At 62.0% G+C, this 15,996-nt stretch overlaps 3 protein-coding genes across 3 annotated transcripts; 2 read left to right on the top strand and 1 right to left on the bottom strand.

Annotated features, from left to right (window-relative positions):
- The first annotated feature begins 779 nt into the window (after positions 1-779).
- Positions 780-3,816, top strand: REG4 (regenerating family member 4). The gene is made up of 6 exons (XM_042029819.1): positions 780-2,061; positions 2,787-2,862; positions 2,974-3,071; positions 3,153-3,290; positions 3,370-3,475; positions 3,637-3,816. The coding sequence occupies exons 2-6, from the start codon at positions 2,799-2,801 to the stop codon at positions 3,708-3,710; spliced, it is 480 nt and encodes a 159-aa protein (XP_041885753.1). The 5' UTR covers positions 780-2,061; positions 2,787-2,798; the 3' UTR covers positions 3,711-3,816.
- A 950-nt stretch (positions 3,817-4,766) lies between these two features.
- HMGCS2 (3-hydroxy-3-methylglutaryl-CoA synthase 2) lies at positions 4,767-8,271 on the top strand. The gene is made up of 9 exons (XM_042029818.1): positions 4,767-4,955; positions 5,207-5,646; positions 5,918-6,043; positions 6,335-6,499; positions 6,570-6,738; positions 6,824-6,994; positions 7,513-7,619; positions 7,723-7,848; positions 7,933-8,271. Exons 1-9 carry the CDS (start codon positions 4,843-4,845, stop codon positions 8,037-8,039), a joined length of 1,524 nt encoding a protein of 507 aa, XP_041885752.1. The 5' UTR covers positions 4,767-4,842; the 3' UTR covers positions 8,040-8,271.
- Positions 8,272-8,742: 471 nt separating this feature from the next.
- Positions 8,743-12,323, bottom strand: PHGDH (phosphoglycerate dehydrogenase). The gene is made up of 12 exons (XM_042029816.1): positions 12,065-12,323; positions 11,672-11,823; positions 11,434-11,499; positions 11,302-11,356; positions 11,125-11,223; positions 10,889-11,021; positions 10,661-10,809; positions 10,303-10,455; positions 10,045-10,177; positions 9,727-9,851; positions 9,314-9,542; positions 8,743-9,042 (listed from the first exon to the last, which is right to left on the bottom strand). Exons 1-12 carry the CDS (start codon positions 12,200-12,202, stop codon positions 8,885-8,887), a joined length of 1,590 nt encoding a protein of 529 aa, XP_041885750.1. The 5' UTR covers positions 12,203-12,323; the 3' UTR covers positions 8,743-8,884.
- Positions 12,324-15,996: the final 3,673 nt, after the last annotated feature.

Genomic DNA, 15,996 nt, shown 5'->3' with positions numbered 1-15,996 from the left:
TGGATTTGGATGGAGCCAGTAATTGAATTACGATGCCAAGCTGGGCTAAAGCTGCTGGGGGTATTTTAAGGGTTTAATATTCAAACAGTGCAGCTCCTTTATCTTCTGGTAGAGCCAGCTGGGTGAGTCCAAACCTCCGGGAGGCATTCATCCATGTTCTCCCACAGCTTGCACATCTGTGCCAAAGTTTAGCAAGCTCTGCCAAGCCCCTGGCACAGCTGCATTGAGTTTACCGGTGCTCAGGCTGAGACTTGAAGCTGTGTCTGCTCGGGACTGCTCATGCTTCTTCCCCAGCCTGGGATGGCCAGGGGCTTGTGGGAACTTGCTGTGTTGCATCCAAATGGAACCATCCAGGCAGGGAGCTGCGGCATCCCTTATCTAACTGAGGAGCAGTGGAGGAGCCTCAGGCTCTTTTGGGGAACTTTTTCAGTTTTTCATAAATCAGGGGTGGAGTCCTGTTTTCTGGGGAGTTGCTGTTTGCAGGGTTCCCCTATTGATCAGGGCAGGTGATGTGTGGCAGGTGTTGTTTCTTTCAGAAGTGATAGCAGACAGCAGCTGTGTTTCGACATGAGAAGGTTTTACCCCTTGGATCCCAGAGAGTGCCTAGCAAGCAGCAGCAGCTCTATCCCACTGTGTGGGTGAAGGACAGGGGTCTGATCCTCCTCCGTCCCCGGGGCAGAAGCCAGACCTGCCTCTGCATGCCGGCATGGAGCTGCTCCCTGTGGGTGTAGCAGTGTTCACTGGCTACATGTTTCAGCAAATGCTGCCACAGAGGAGATCCCATGGGAGATCCGTGGGGTGTACATGGCTTGAGCCTGACAGCAAGCTCTCCATGTGGGGAGAAGCAGGGCTCAGCCCTGGCTCTGGATCTTCTGCAGGTTGCTGCCTCCTGGGTCACACTAGTGCTGGTGAGCACCAGGCTCTAAAGGGCAGCTCCTCTCCTCCCCACTGGCCTGCACCAAGGGTTTTGGGGGGAAGGAGAGCCAGCCATTGGCTGGAGCTGGCAGCGGCAGGAGCTGGCAGCTTTGCGGGAGCCACGGGGCAGGTGGCAGGATGATCTTTCAAAGCCGCTTTGGTCCATCAGGAACCAGCGAAGTGACTCTCCAGAGCAGCGTGGTGGCAGCAGGAACGTGGAGAACTCCAGCTGCCTCCCAGAGGTGCAGAGGACACCCCGGGGCAAGAAGCAAGGACCATGGCAGAGAAGGCTGTGCCAGACCTTGCCGAAGGTCTCCAGCTGCTGGGGCCAGGGGCTCATCTCTGTGGCTCCATGCCGGCAGCAGCCTCCCCGGGCCGGGGCTGCAGGGACCCGCCTGGGGCAGGGGCAGTGGGGGGCTGCTGCTGCGGGACTTGCCCCTTCCTCCAGGAGGGACACGAAGTGACGAAGCCCTGCGTCACCGCCGGGCCTGAGGGCTGGGCACCCTCCCCGCTCTGATGGCACCGCCAGCCCCCGGCTGCAGGCTGTTCCCACATCCCGGCGTCCCGCATCCTGCTCGCAAACATCCCCCGGCAGTTCAAACAAGGGCGGTGTGTGAGTGACGCATGGCAGAGCCGGGCAGGGCGCGGGGCCCGGCCGGGTGCCATCCCTTGGTTGGGGACAGGGGCAGTGCCAGGGGGTTGGACCCACAGCCCGGCCACTGGCCGCAGGGATGCTTTGGCCGGGATCGGGGGATCAGCCCCGGGGCTCATCCTCGCCAGCCCCCGGGCAATCCAGGGATGGCCCAGCGGGCATCTCTGCCAGGTGCCAGGCTGCTCTGGGCTGGAAGATTATATCTGTATCGCGGGAGCAATTAATGATAATTGCAGGGGGTTTATTGACCAACTAGGACAGGTTCTTCCTGTCTGTTTCTGGAGATACGTTAAATACAAACAGAGTGGAGAGCTGGGCGATTTTCCAGCAAAGTGGGGGGGATGGAGGGAGGTCAGCAGTAAGATTTTTATGGTGAGAATCACCTGAGTTGGGCAAACACAGGTGCTGATGAGTACCAGGCTATAAAGGGCAGTTCCTCTCCTCTCCCGGTGACCCGCGACAAGCCGCTATTCCTCACCATCTCCGGACAACAGGTGAGGAAGAGGCAGCTGGGGCCTCGGGCTGCTCAGAGCTGGCTGGTGGGCGAACAGGAGCTGGTCCCTCTCCCTGGTAGCTGCCGGGGGAGCTGAGCTCTGTCCTCGCTGGATGGGGCAGGCTGTGATGATGCATTTTTCAGCCCTGCGTTGACTTTTGTCGCTGCTTCTTTGAGGGGAAGACGAGCTGAGTCTGCAAACCGGCCCCAGTGCCCAGGGATTAGCCCAGATAAAGGGGAACTGCGCTGATGCGGCCGATTTGCCTCCCCAGCCTGGGCAGCGCTACGAGCTCAGGGCGTGAAAATGCCGCCGTGCACGCAGTCCCTGCAGCCCCACCGGCCCCGGCTCCGCCTGTGCCATTGCCGCTGCTGCACCACGGCAGGGATAGGGTCCCCCGACCCGTGTCCGCGACAGCACTCTCCCCTTGTCCCCACAGAGCAGCTTGGCTTTCCCAGATGCCTCCTGCCGAATCTGGGACTGATGGGGCCAGGACAATCTGCTGCCAGTGTGGGCTGGGAACTCCAAGCCATGCCTGGGCCGTGGGGTGCGGGCATGGGGCAGTGACCTGTGCCGGGGAGCGGAGAGGGAGGCACAGCCTGTAATCTCCTGCAGGCAGCTCAGAGGGGCTAGGCTCAGCCCACAGCGGGGCAGGTTTGCACTCTCTGGGCACAGGTGGCATCCCCTGTCCCCAAAGCACCTTGTGTGACCCTCCCGAGCCTTTACAGGGAGCAAGGAGGATGGCGGCAGCGGCCAGACTCGCCCTCCTGCTGCTGGGCTGCGTGGGGCTCCTGCACGGAGTCGGTGAGTGCCACGGCTCGGGGGCAGCTGCTTCTGTAGTGGGGCCAGGAGGGAGCCACGCTCCTCTCCAGGCTGCGATGCTGGCTGTCCCTCATCCCTGCTCTCCCCAAACAGATGGCAGGTACATAAACTACTGCCCCGACGGCTGGTCCTACTACGGGCTAAGCTGCTTCAAGTACTTCTCTGAGCCCCGGACCTGGGACGAGGCTGAGGTAAGCCCACCGGGGTACACAGGTGGACAGGGACCTCCCCATCTCCCTGAGGAGCCCTGGCACTGACAGCTCTCCCCGCAGAGGCAGTGCCAGGGTGTCAAGAAAGGCGCCCACCTGGCCTGGGTGGAGGACGCCTACGAGGGACTCATCCTGGCGAGAGCCATCTCCTACTACCAGCGCGCGCAGCCCGTATGGATTGGACTCCAAAAGAGTAAAGAGGTGAGGTGTGGGCGGCAGGGGTGATGGGGGGCTGGGGGACAGAAGGGCCATGCCTCTGAACCCCACTCTCCCTGCACAGAGCCAGGCCTGGCAGTGGACAAGTGGGAATAACTACAGTGTCGCCACTGGGATGCCTGGGAACGGTGCCCGAGGGGGGAGATGCGCCGTGCTGACCCACCAGAGCGGTGAGTGCCCGGTCTGTGCATCCACCTCCAGTGCCTGGGCTCGGCCGGCATTCCCCCGCCTCCCTCCTCCTCCAGGTCCCATCCCCTTGGAGGGCTGCGGTGGGCACAGCTGGTGCCCGTCCTGCCGTGGCCCCCGCCAACCCCGCCTGTCTCTCCTGCAGGCTTCTCTACGTGGTCCAGTGCCGACTGCTCCCGGAAGCATCACTACGTCTGCAAGTTCTACCCCTTTCACTGAGCACTGCCCCTGGCCCGTGGAGGACCCCGCGCCGGCGATGTCCCTCCCGTGCCACCTCTGTCTCTGTCCCCACAATTCCTATAAATACATCTATAAAAAAAGAAGCATGCAAGTGCTGTGTGAGCTTGGTGCTGGTGCAAAGCCCTGGGCTGGTCCGCGAGAGACAGGCTCTGCCACGGCTCCCTGAGCTTCCCAGCTTCCAGGGGCTTCAGCGCTGCCGGTGCTGGCAGAGATGTTTGGGGATGAGTCCCCAGGAGCTGCGGGGCCAGTGGCTCTCCTGGCTGAGCACTCGTGTTTGCTCATACCAGCCCTCGGGTGCCAAATACAGCAGGTGTCCCTGGGGAGCAGGTGGGGGGACAGGAGTGTCTCCAGGATGGGGATGGTCCATGGAGATCTGGAACACAGATGTGGGTGGGGATGGGGGAGCTGTGACGGGTCTGCAGGCATGGGGACTGGTGGTCTCCCATGTGCAGACAGCTCCACAGGGATCTGGGGGCTGCAACACTGCTCCACGGCCATGCTGACAGCAGCACTGGGACCAAAGGTCTCTTTTGTGTCACTGTTATGTTGCCACAGGCATCACGTGGCTGCTTGCTCTGCGGCTTTGAAGATGGCTCTGCCCCCACCGAGCTCATGGGGTTCTACCCCGCCAGAGCTGCGGCACGTGTCAGACGTGGACTGCGTCCCGGGCAGCACGGATGGTGCCGGCACCAAAGCCTGGCCGCCCTCTGCTCCCTCCCCAGGACCGCGGGGGCAGCCGGGGAGGCCACACAGCGCCGTGCTCACTGCGCGGTGACCACGGCTGTGCCGGTGAGCCTGGCACCGGAGCTGCCACTGCCCCAGGGCAGCCGGGGCTGCGGGACGGCCCGTCTGCTGCTTCAGCTCCGTGTCCCCAGGCTTTGGGGCACAAGACGGAGACATCTCGCAAGCTCCCCCCTCCGAAGCTCCACTGCCCCTGTCGTGTTGGCTGGCGCTCGGTGACCTTTGAGCGCCAGGGTCCAGCAAGCTGATAAAGGCCGAGAGGGCTGTGCCGAGCTGCCCACGCAGTTTATAAAAGCACTACGCAAGGCTCATCCCGCTGTCCATCTGTCCGGTCGGCCGTCCCTTCGTCCGTGCAGTGGCCAGGGCGAAGATGTTGCGCTTGGTCGGGCGCGCCGCACGCTGCTGGGGGGCGAGGCGGGCACCGCCGGGGCCAGAGCCGGCGCCCCGGGGCGCCCAGCATCCCACGGCTTGGCAGAGGGCATGGTGAGCATCCACATGGATCCCCAGGGGGGGCTGGAGACATAACCAGGGTAGGGGTGGGGAGCTGGCTGAGCTCTTACACCTTGCTGAAGAAGCAGAGCCTCTCCCTCTTCCCCGCAGCACTGCCAGGCACAGGGAACTAGCAGGGATTTGGGGTGCTCCCAGCCTGGTCTGCTCGCTGGTGGCATCTCCCCAGGGCCACCCTCTGTCCCCAAGACTGCCATGGGATTGTTGCCACTCCCTCTGTCCCACAGCCTCTCCAGTGCCACTGGGACAGGTGCCTGGCCCAAGGACGTGGGCATCCTGGCCCTGGAGGTGTACTTCCCTGCCCAGTACGTGGATCAGGAGGAGCTGGAGCGGTTTGATGGAGTGGAGGCCGGCAAGTACACACGGGGCCTGGGCCAGAAGCAGATGGGCTTCTGCGCTGCCCACGAGGACATCAACTCCCTGTGCCTGACGGTGGTGCAGCGGCTGGTGGAGCGTGGGCGCCTCTCCTGGGATGCCATCGGCCGCCTGGAGGTGGGCACCGAAACCGTAATCGACAAGTCCAAGGCTGTCAAGACCGTCCTCATGCAACTTTTCCATGACTCTGGCAACACTGACGTGGAGGGCATCGACACCACCAACGCCTGCTATGGGGGAACGGCGTCGCTCTTCAACGCGGCCTCCTGGGTGGAGTCCAGTGCCTGGGATGGTGAGTGCAGGCAGGGACCATGCCGTGGGGCTGGATGCTGGATGGGTGCCATGGGACAGGGGAAGGAGACAGGAGGTGGCCTGAAACCCAGAGTTACTCCCACTTCAAAGGGAGTCACTGCACCCTTCAGGCTCTCCATCACCCCTGTCTCTTTCCCGTCTTGGTGTGACACCTGGCAGCGTGGAGGTGGGAACACACCATCTCCATGAGGGCCATGGGATGGAGGCTTCCACCCACTGATGGCCCTGCCAGTCCCTCTGTCCTCCCTCAGGTCGCTATGCTGTGGTGGTGTGTGGGGACATTGCTGTCTACGCCACGGGGAACGCACGGCCCACGGGAGGTGCCGGAGCCATTGCCATGCTGGTGGGACCCAATGCCCCGCTGGTGCTGGAGAGAGGTTGGTGTCATGGGACCCTGGGGATAGCAAGCTGGTGGGTGCTGTCCCTGGGGTCCATACATCCACGTCCCAGCCCCAGGCAGAGCTGCTCAGCTCCAGAAGTGCTGGCTCTGCCAGACCCTGCTGGGTACTCCAGGGTGCTGGCTAGCCACATCCCTGTGGGCACCATGGAGTGACTCAGGGAGGCTGCTGGATTCCAGGGGTGGCATGGCAGACACCACCCCTGGGTGTTTGCCACTGGGCTGGGACGTCCCGATGCTCTCTGACAGCTGGCTCTTCCCGTGCCTCCAGGCCTGCGCGGAACCCACATGGAGCACGCCTATGACTTCTACAAGCCGAATCTGTCCTCTGAGTACCCGGTGGTGGATGGGCAGCTCTCCATCCAGTGCTACCTGCGGGCGCTGGACCGCTGCTACAGCGTGTACCGACGGAAGGCAGAGACCCAGTGGAAGCAGGGTAAGTGGCAGCAGTCCCGAGGTGCCCATCGCAGCCCCCTGGATACTGATGGCCCCATGTTGCCTCCCAGATGGCATCCAGAGGCCCTTCACCCTCGATGACTTCAAGTACATCATCTTCCACTCGCCCTTCTGCAAGCTGGTGCAGAAGTCTGTGGGGCGGCTGCTGCTGAACGACTTCTTGGCCTCCCCCAACCCTGACACAGCTTCTGGCCTCTACAAGGGGCTGCAGTCCTTCCGGTGGGTCCCTGTGACATGTCCCCCATCCCTCAGCCCAGCCAGGGATGTGCTGGTCTGGGGTTTGAGCTGGTCTCTCTCTGGGTAGCGGTGTGAAGCTGGAGGACACCTACAGCAGCAAGGAGGTGGAGAAGGCATTCCAGGCAGCCAGCCAGGACATCTTCAACCAGAAAACCAAGCCCTCCCTGCTCCTCTCTTCCCGCAACGGCAACATGTACACACCATCCATGTATGGCTGCCTGGCCTCCCTCCTGTCCCAGTGAGTCCCCCAAAATGCTGGCTTGGGGAGAGGGAGGAGGTCATTTTGGGGAGGGCACTCCCTGGCTGGATAGAGGGCCAGAACTCATCTCCCAGCACTCATCTCCCCTGCCTCAACAGGGACCTGATGCTTTCATTGCACACAACCCCCAGCATGGATGCATCCTGCTCCATGCCATCTCCCTGCCAGTCTTTTCTTCCCAACTTGCTGGAGCTGGGCCAGTGCATAAAGCTCTTCTGTCACCACCAGGAGGATGAAAACCCCTGTTGTCGTGCCCAGTAGAATGAGTGACCCCATGGGAAAGGAGCCATGGGAACAGACAGGCTCTGAGGGGAACAAAAGCCTCGTCCTGGGGCTCCCTGGCACCGCCACACTCCAGGGCCACATTCCCTTTGAAATGTGTCCCTGAGGCCCAAGGATCAGCCTGCCTGCAAAGGAGGCAGCCCCCTACACTACCCCTACATCCCTGTATCCCCATCACCCCAAATCTCCTCTAACTCCCTAACCTCTCGCTGCAGGTGCTCAGCACGGGACCTGGCTGGCTCCCGGATCGGTGCCTTCTCCTACGGCTCGGGACTGGCGGCCAGCATGTTCTCCTTCCGCGTCTCGCAGGATGCAGCCCCGGGTGAGCCCCAGGGGAGTGAGGGACTGGGAAGGGAGGGCAGCGTGGGGCTGTGGGGCCAGGGCTGCCAGCGGTGCCATCTCACACGCGGGGTGCCCGTTGCCAGGCTCACCCCTGGACAAGCTGGTCTCCAGCCTGGCTGACCTGCCTGCTCGCCTGGATGCCCGCAAGCGCGTGGCCCCACAAGACTTCGCAGAGATCATGAAAAAACGGGAGGAAACGCATCACTTGGGTGAGTGGGGTTGGGGGGATGTGACCCTGCCCTGCTGGGACCCTACAACACCCCTGAGCATCACTGGCCTCTCTGACCCTGCAGCTGACCACGCTCCCCACGGCTCCCAGGCGGATCTCTTCCCTGGAACCTGGTACCTGACACGGGTGGATTCCAAGTACCGCCGCGAATATGCCAGGAAGCCCATCTAGAGTGGGACCACCAGAGTGGTGAGCCCTGCGGAGGGGGATGATCTCTTTCCCATTGTCATCCCTGTTCATCCCTGCAACCGGGGCTGGCCTCTGTGGGAAACTTCACTTTGGATGGCTGGGGAATGGCCAGCAGTCACTCAGGCCCCAGAGCTGTTGGAGAGGGTGGCATCTTCTGCAAACACCTGGACAGTGCAGGGGAATAAAGATGTGGATGGGAGGGGGCAGCAGCCCAGCTCTGGCTCCTGGTCTTGAGTGGTCTCCTCCTGCCCCAAGTCCCTCCGTCTTAACAATCGTCTGGATCGCAGCCACTTACAGGTTTTATTTCATGGTCACCTACCCTGTTAGACATGGGAGTATGCCCTGACATTTTGGGGGAGCCAAGTAAACCCCAACCTCCCAGTCTCCAGTTTGGGGGGGCAAGATGGCATTTTCCCCATGATGTCATTAAATTGAAACACCCTCATGGCAAAATTTGTGGGCAGGAGGGCACAGGTGACGCAGGTACTCACGGGAGGGCTCATCCCCCTTGCAGTGCTGCTCTCTGGGCCATGTCCCAGCACGGGTGGCCAGACAGGACCTTGGCAGCCACAGAGACCTTTGCACCCTTCAGCAAACAGCAGCAGGGTCAGGAAGCAGCAGGGGCAGGAGGGAGGGGGTTTGGGGTTGAGGACAAAGGACCGCACAGACAAGGCACCACATGCTCTCTCCTTCTAGACCCTTTATTGAATATGGGGCCACCCCAAACCCAGTGTGGGTGTCAGGGATGGCCATGTGCAATGCTTCCTCAGCTGGGGGAGGGTCCAGATGCTGCGGCCATGGGGAGAGTCCTTGTTAGCAGTCGGGGTCTACAGCAGGTGGAGCTGGAAGACTTCTGTGACACATGGCTTCAGCTCGCTGAGGTTGGACAGGGGGGCTGAGAGCCCCACGATGCTCCACTGCTCCCCTGCCACTGAGCTGGAGCTGTGGTAGGACAGGAGCTGGGCCCCTGCCTTGCTCAGCAGCCCTGGAGAGGAGGACAGGAATTAGGGACCACAGGCTGCCCCACTGCCCCAACACCCAGCAGGGAGCTGAGCCTCTGCTCACCCCAACACCCTCAGAGGCCCATGATGCCATTTCTTCCCCCACCCCAAGTCCTTTGCTCCATATCACACAACCCCCTGCCCAAACTCCCCATCTCTCCAGGCAACATCTGCTGCAGCAGGGGCTCAGCTCTAGGTCGGACATGGGGGTTCCCCAGGCTGTCCCTACAGCTCAGGGCTGCCACAGGGACTCACCGGTCAGCGAGGCCAGAGCACTGGGATCAGAGGCTTTGGCTCTGTAGAGGAGGAGAGGGCTGGACAGCGGGGCTGGCTGCTTGAAGGTGGCCCCATTGATCTGCCGCAGGACCGGGGTGCTGCCCTGCACCGTCCCCGTCACCTGGTGTGGGGTGCCCTGCAGGGACACTTGCACCAGACCAGTGCTGCTGTCGGGCTCGGGGGCCACATCACTGTGGGTGGTTGTGACCTGCCAGAGAGATGCGGCCACTCAGTGCCCAGGTCTTGCGTGAGGCTGGGGATGGGGAAGGAATGTCCTTGGAGGCACCCCAGGGAACATCCAGCCTGAGTGCTGCATTAGCAGCCCGGTAGGGTGCCCCCAGGCTCGTGCTGCTTGGTGGGGAAGGTGCACCGGAGCCCGGGTGTCCACGCACCTTCAGCCCAGCCTCCTGGGCCAGCAGTGTGGCATTCACCAGGGTCACCTCCTGTGTCCCTCCAGCCAGCATGCCCGCGGCCACAGCAGGCGTCAGGTAGCTCCCAGCCTCTTTCAGGGGTGTCCCTGGGGTGCAGGGAGGAGGCATAGATGAGCCAGCAGCAGAAAGGTCAGGCCCGCCTGGAGCTGGTCCTTCCTCTCACCCAATCCATCCTCTCATCCATCCCTGCACACCCCTGGGCTCCAATCCCACCATCAACCACCTTTCTGTCCATCTGTTCTCCTGCCTGCCCATGGGGGTCCCCACACCCAGGCTCACCTAGGGTGCAGACCTGCACGCTACCCTGCACTTGCTTGCCCACTGTGCGCAGCACTGTGCCCAGGGCCCTGGCCAGGGCGATCCAGGGCTTGGTCTGGGGGGCAAAAGCCTTGCTGAGAGCCTGCCCATTAACCTGTGGGAGAGAGTGAACAGTGAGAGCCTGCCAGGGATCACACATGGAGCATTGCTCGCAATGCACCCATGGGTTACAGCTGGGGGGACTGAGGCCCAGAGGTCAGGTGCTGCAGGGGGACTCACTACACCAGTCAGCCCCTTCCCCGTGGCCATGTCCACGATCTGCATGGCGATTTCCTTGCCACAGCGGCTCTGTGCCTCCCAAGTGCTGGCACCCAGGTGTGGGCAGGAGATGACGTTGGGGTGGTTCACCAGGTCACGGTCCTTTGGGGGCTCCTGCAGACACAATTCCATCCTGCCATCAGCTCCCAGCATCCACCTGGGAGCTCAGAGCAGGGGGGATTTACCCCACCTCCTTTGCAAGGAAAGAAGCTGAGAAGGGCTGTTGCTGATCCCAATCCCACAGAGTTTGCCAGGCTGCCCTGCCCTAGTTTGGGCAAAACTAAGGTGATGCTGAGGGGGTCCCAACAGCCCCACTCACCTGTGTGAAGACATCGAGGGCAGCTCCGCCGCACTGCCCTGACTGCAGCGCCCGCAGCAGCGCGCCCTCGTCCACGATGCCACCGCGGGCACAGTTGACCACCTGCACGCCACGGCGGCACTTGGCAAAGGTGCTGTCATTCAGGAGCCCTGCAGAAGGAGGGCTATGAGCAGCTGGGGGCTGCCCCAGCTCTCCCCAAACCTCCCTGTGATTGTGCCCACTCCATACCTGTGGTGGAGGGCAGCAGTGGCGTGTGCACCGTGATGAAGTCACAGCGGGGCCAGATCTGCTCTAGAGGCAGCTGCTCCACACCAAAGGTGGCTGAGACATCAGGGGTGATAATGGGGTCGTAGCCTATAGTCTGAGGCAGAGCGGGCACTCGGTCTTACAGCCTGGCATGGTGGCTCTGGCCAGGTCAGAGAGGTCCATGCTCCCCATCACTCCTCCCTGCCCTATCTCCTTACCTTCATGCCAAACGCCTGCATGCGGGTGGCCACCTCCCTGCCGATGCGTCCCAGCCCCAGCACGGCCAGCGTCTTCCCATTCAGCTCCATGCCCATGTACTGGGAAGCACAGGGAGAGTGAGTGAGCACACCCCACATGGGCACCCACCACCCAGAGGTGCTTCACCTGCCTCCTACCTTCTTACGGTCCCACTTGCCCTCCTTCATGGAGGCAGCTGCCTGTGGGATCTGCCTAAAAAGGAGGCTGGGGTCAGTGTGGGGCAGGGGGCTGTAGGGCACACCTCTGTCCGTATCCTGCCTTGTGCTCACCTGGCCAGGCACAGGATCATCCCACAGGTGAGCTCGGCGGCGCTGAGGCTGTTCCCAGTGGGTGTGCTGGGGATGGAGAGTGGTGTCAGTGGTGTGTCTGACAGGGGTCTGTGCCCCGTGAGGATGGAGATACACAGGGTGATGCCAGAGGTGCCATGGGTGGGGAGGGCGCCCTATTGAAGCCTCCCCTGCCTCCCCAGGATCACAGACACGGACGTCCCCACACTCCTGCTCTTACTTCATGACCAGGACGCCCTTCCTGGTGGCTGCCTCTACGTCCACATTATCCACGCCAGTGCCAGCTCTGCCCACCACCTTCAGCCTCTCTGCCGCCTCCAGCACCTCGGCCGTGACTTTGGTGGCCGAGCGGACGATGAGCCCATCGCAGTCCTAAGGGGTGACAGACACAACGAGTGGGACCAGGGCCGGGGCCGGTGGTCCCGGGTGGGTCACGGGATGGGGACAGCCACTGCCGGGGTCCGGGATCTGCCGTGCGAAACCGGCCGGGCTCTTGCATCAGACAGGAGGCGGGGACCGGCCGAGAGGGTCCGCTGCCACCTGGGACCGCCGGCCTGCAGCTGTGCCCACCCACCCACGCACCCACCCACGCGTGGGTGCAGCCCTGCCTCACCCGGATCTCCCGCAGCAGCTCCTCCTTGCTCAGGCCGGGCTTCTCCTGCACCCGGAGCCCGCCGGCCTGCAGGATCTCCCGGCAGCAGGGGTCCAGGCTGTCGCTGATCAGCACTTTCTGCAGCTTGCCCAGTGCCATGGCGGGAGCGGGCCCGACGGGACGGGGATGGACGGCACGGGACGGGGGTGCCGGCTCTCTCCGCACGCCGCCGAGAGGCTGCTGCTGCCCCTCCGCCGCGCTAAAAGAGCTGCGAGCGGTGCACGTTTTTCGGGCTCATTGGGTCCCGTCCCCATGATCCCACCTCCTTCCCTTCCCCTCCCCGCCCCAGCCCGCCCGGTTCCCCCCTCATCCCCCCGCCCCCGGGAGGAGGGAGGGAGGAGGCGGGGGTTGCGGGGCCGGGGCTGGGCCGGGGCCCTCAGCAGCCCCAGAGAAAAGGAAGGGGGTGCCCTGCCAGGACCCCGTTGGTCGGGGAGCCACGAAACCGGGGGGAGCGTGTCCCGACCCTGCGCACCGCGTCCGTGCCTCAGTTTCCCCGTCCCGCATATCACAGCTCAGCAAGGCAGGAGGGGGACGGCAGTGGCAGCCACAAAGCTGGGGGTGCCGCTGGCAGGAAGCAACCCGACCCCAGCCCATGGCGAGCCCAGCCATGCCCTCCCCAGCTCGCCCAGGAATGGGGGTTCCCCAGACCCCACAGCTCAGAAGTGAGGCAGAGCCATGGCCCCTGCCCACCCCCGACTTTTTGCCCGCTGTTGAGTAATGCCCCTGATAAGGGGCCTGGGACACGAGGCCAGGCCTGGCCACTGGCTCCCAATGATGTGGGGTGCATGGGAGCCACCCAGCAAACGCCCTCCATGGGGCAAGAGCCACGTGGCAGTGTCCAGTGACCTCGCCATGGGAAGTGCTGGCCCTGAGACACGATGGTGAGGGGGCACAGCCCGGCCTGTGGATGCGGCCAAACCTTCACAGGGCACCTGGACCAGACACACCCCAGATCCTGCCCATGGGGAGCAGGGTCTGGCCCTTCATTCCACCACTTTCCATGCACTGGGAGTGCACCCAGTGCTCCCAGGCAGGGTCCTAATGGGATTGGGCCTTTCCCCAGGCTCTGCCCCAGGCAGCAGGTCTGAGCCAAACTGCCCTGTGTGAGACCTGGGTGGTCCTGGAGGCTGTTAAACCAAGCAGAGTCCAAGTGATGGGCCTGTCCCAGCGGACAGAATGGGATGACTGTCCTCGCCACAGGCAGTGCCGCTGAGGTGGGAGAGCCCAGCAGTATGCTCACCCTGGAGCTGTGTACAGCCTGGCACCACCTACAGCCGGTGCTACACGGCAGCCACAGCCAGGGAACAACCGTGACGCCAGAGCGGGGAAAGTCCAGGGCGGCCAGCACGGGGTGAGAGATGCGGTCAAGGGCAGCGGCTGGTGAAATCTGCAGCGGTCCCGAAACGGCCCCTCGGCAGAGAACTGTGACCCGGGGACCGCGACAGGGCTCCCTCTCTACAGCCTCACGCGTGGCGTGGGCTGGGGGCACCCAGCGGGACCCGCTGTGGCTAGAACGTGGCTCGCTGTCCCGCGGCTCGCTGTCCCGCAGCCCTCGGCACAGCCGGGCGCCGGCCCTGGCCTCTGTTTTAGCCATTAGGACCTTGCTCAAGGGGCCCGGAGGACACATCAGGACCTGCCATCCCGGCGCCCTGCTCCCCGTGCCGGCACCGCCCGGGCTTGCCCAGCGCCTCCGCGGCTCCTCTCCCACGCCTGTGGTGTGCTTGTGCGGAGGACACGCGTGGCCAAGCCATCGCTGCCTGTGGCAGCGCTGTGGCATCGCTTTTCCCGGCCAGCTGGTGCCCTCTCCTGGGGATTGTGGCCAGACGCACAGCCGCACGGCACCCCGGCTCCCGCCGGGGGCCTGCTGGGACACTGGGAGTGCTGGCGGGTGGCTGTGCCAGCAGGCATGTCCCCCCACTCCTTGTCCCCCAAGGGAACCAGATGGAGGGGACCCAAAGGCTGGAGGGGACCCAAAGCTGGCAGGGCCAGCGGGATGGGTGCCGGAGGACTCGGGCCGTGGTGGCTGATGAGTCACAACGAGAATGGAGTATGGGAGTTATGGGGGCACAGCACCCCTCTGCTGACCTCATTTGTTCCAGGTATTGCGTTCAGAGTAAGAAATTCGGCAGAAAATAACCCCACCTGTGTTCCAACCGGTCCTCAGAGATCAGAGGGCTGGGGACAGCTGAGCTTATGTTCTGACTATAACCAATTTGGCACTATAGGTCTGGTCATGTTCAGTAGGAAATTCCACGAGTGCAGCTTCACAAATAGTGCAGCGTATTAATTCAACACCAGAGGTTTAGTCACATTCTGTAAGAACCTTCATAATCACAGATTCATGAACAGTGCAGTTTATCAAAGCAGCAGAAACACAGATACAGAATTGCTGTTGATAAGTGCACCACTTGCAATAGAGCTCTAACAGTAACAATAATGTTGTGTTAACCAGCGTGATGATAATAACAATTGTACACAGAAACTTACCATGGAGGTGTCCCCACTTGGGAGGAGGGAGAGGAGAGTAGCCCATTGATAGTCTGCAAGGTACTTTTGGGTCTTCCTCCTAACCAGGTAAAATTTATACCTGCCTTATAATCCAGCCCAAACTTCTCCCCCTACTCCTATGTTAGTAGAGTATGACCTAAGTGGAGAGTATGGAGCTATATACGTGGTACCATGTAGTATTACGCTTATTAGCATATGCAGGGTGCATACTTTAATATTTAAATGATCATTAATCAGACAAAAGTGACAGTTTTGGCCACTGTGTCCTCCAAATTTCTGGTCATATGACTTTGTTCCATTTGTCAGAGCCAAAGCAGGACCATGCCATCACCACAGGACCTCCTCCTTCAGCCAGCTCATCCTTTCTTGCAACCAACTCTGCAGTTCTCCATCCGCGCAGGTAACACAGAGGGTGTGGAGAGTAAACCTTAGCCCTTGCCTGGCTCCTTGATCATCATTCCACACAAGGGTCCTGGACAGACTCTGCTTGGTGGCAGGTGGGGTGACCATGGGGACAGCTGGTTGAAGGGCTGTAGGGGTGCAGGACAGAGGAGAATGGGGCCAAGCAACAGGGAATTGGGAGGAGGGTCCCTGCAGGGAGAATGGGGCTGGGGGAGGAGTCAGGGGCAGCACTGCTATTGGGGTGTCAAGCAGGGAAAGGAATTAGGGGCATCAAAGGAGACTGGGGTTAATGGTGTTGGGATGGGGAGTGGCGAAGAAGAGGAAAGTGGTGGGGGAGATTGGGGGTCTTTGGTTGGGATGGTGGGTGTTCAAGGGGGTTTATGGGGATCAAGGGCTATAGGAATGTCCCAGTGGAGGACTGGGAAGTCATGGACAATTAGAGAGCAAGTGAGGGTATTGTGGGGCTGGAGCGACACCCGGGGACTCGTGGGGCTCTGGGGTGGCAAAGGGGATTGGGGGTGTCAGGTTGAGATGGAGGCATCCAAGGAAGGGGATGACAACAATGACTGGACGCATAACTGGGGTGTCAGGATGAAGGGTTGAGGGTGCCTTGGGGCATCCTGGCGAATTGGGTGTCTTTTGGGGAGACTGTGAAGTTGGAAGAAGGGATCATGGATTGTTTCTGGGGGACTGAAGTGTGAGGAAGGATTGGGGCTCAGTCCAGAGGGACTGGATGGAGTGAGGACTGGGGCGGGGGTTGGCTGTGTCAGCCGGGACAGGATGGCAACTGGGCGGGGGGGCTGGGGAGATTAAGGGCGGATGGAGAGAAGGATCAGGGGGAGAGCAGAGGGAGGGAGCAGGGAAGGAAAGGTGGGTGTCAGAGGGGGGATGGATGGATGGATGGATGGATGGATGGAGGGAGGGAGGGAGGGAGGGAGGAAGGAAGGAAGGAAGGAAGGAAGGAAGGAAGGAAGGAAGGAAGG

Source organism: Corvus kubaryi, unplaced genomic scaffold (genome assembly GCF_017639235.1).
Source record: "Corvus kubaryi isolate FWS band 111438036 unplaced genomic scaffold, C.kubaryi_AGA036_p1.0 37334, whole genome shotgun sequence".
Lineage (NCBI taxonomy): Eukaryota > Metazoa > Chordata > Aves > Passeriformes > Corvidae > Corvus > Corvus kubaryi.
The sequence above is the reverse complement of the archived record's forward strand: the minus strand, read 5'-3'. Positions and strand labels throughout refer to the sequence as shown.

Excerpts from the sequence above, each read along its gene's own strand:
- REG4 (XM_042029819.1), top strand. The coding sequence starts at position 2,799 with ATGGCGGCAGCGGCCAGACTCGCCCTCCTGCTGCTGGGCTGCGTGGGG. Across the intron at positions 2,863-2,973 it reads GGGGCTCCTGCACGGAGTCG|ATGGCAGGTACATAAACTAC; the intron begins GTGAGTGCCACG and ends CTCCCCAAACAG. Across the intron at positions 3,291-3,369 it reads GACTCCAAAAGAGTAAAGAG|AGCCAGGCCTGGCAGTGGAC; the intron begins GTGAGGTGTGGG and ends CTCCCTGCACAG.
- HMGCS2 (XM_042029818.1), top strand. The coding sequence starts at position 4,843 with ATGTTGCGCTTGGTCGGGCGCGCCGCACGCTGCTGGGGGGCGAGGCGG. Across the intron at positions 6,500-6,569 it reads AGAGACCCAGTGGAAGCAGG|ATGGCATCCAGAGGCCCTTC; the intron begins GTAAGTGGCAGC and ends GTTGCCTCCCAG. Across the intron at positions 7,620-7,722 it reads CTCGCAGGATGCAGCCCCGG|GCTCACCCCTGGACAAGCTG; the intron begins GTGAGCCCCAGG and ends GCCCGTTGCCAG.
- PHGDH (XM_042029816.1), bottom strand. The coding sequence starts at position 12,202 with ATGGCACTGGGCAAGCTGCAGAAAGTGCTGATCAGCGACAGCCTGGAC. Across the intron at positions 11,357-11,433 it reads ATGATCCTGTGCCTGGCCAG|GCAGATCCCACAGGCAGCTG; the intron begins GTGAGCACAAGG and ends CCTCCTTTTTAG. Across the intron at positions 9,043-9,313 it reads TGCTCTGGCCTCGCTGACCG|GGCTGCTGAGCAAGGCAGGG; the intron begins GTGAGTCCCTGT and ends CCTCCTCTCCAG.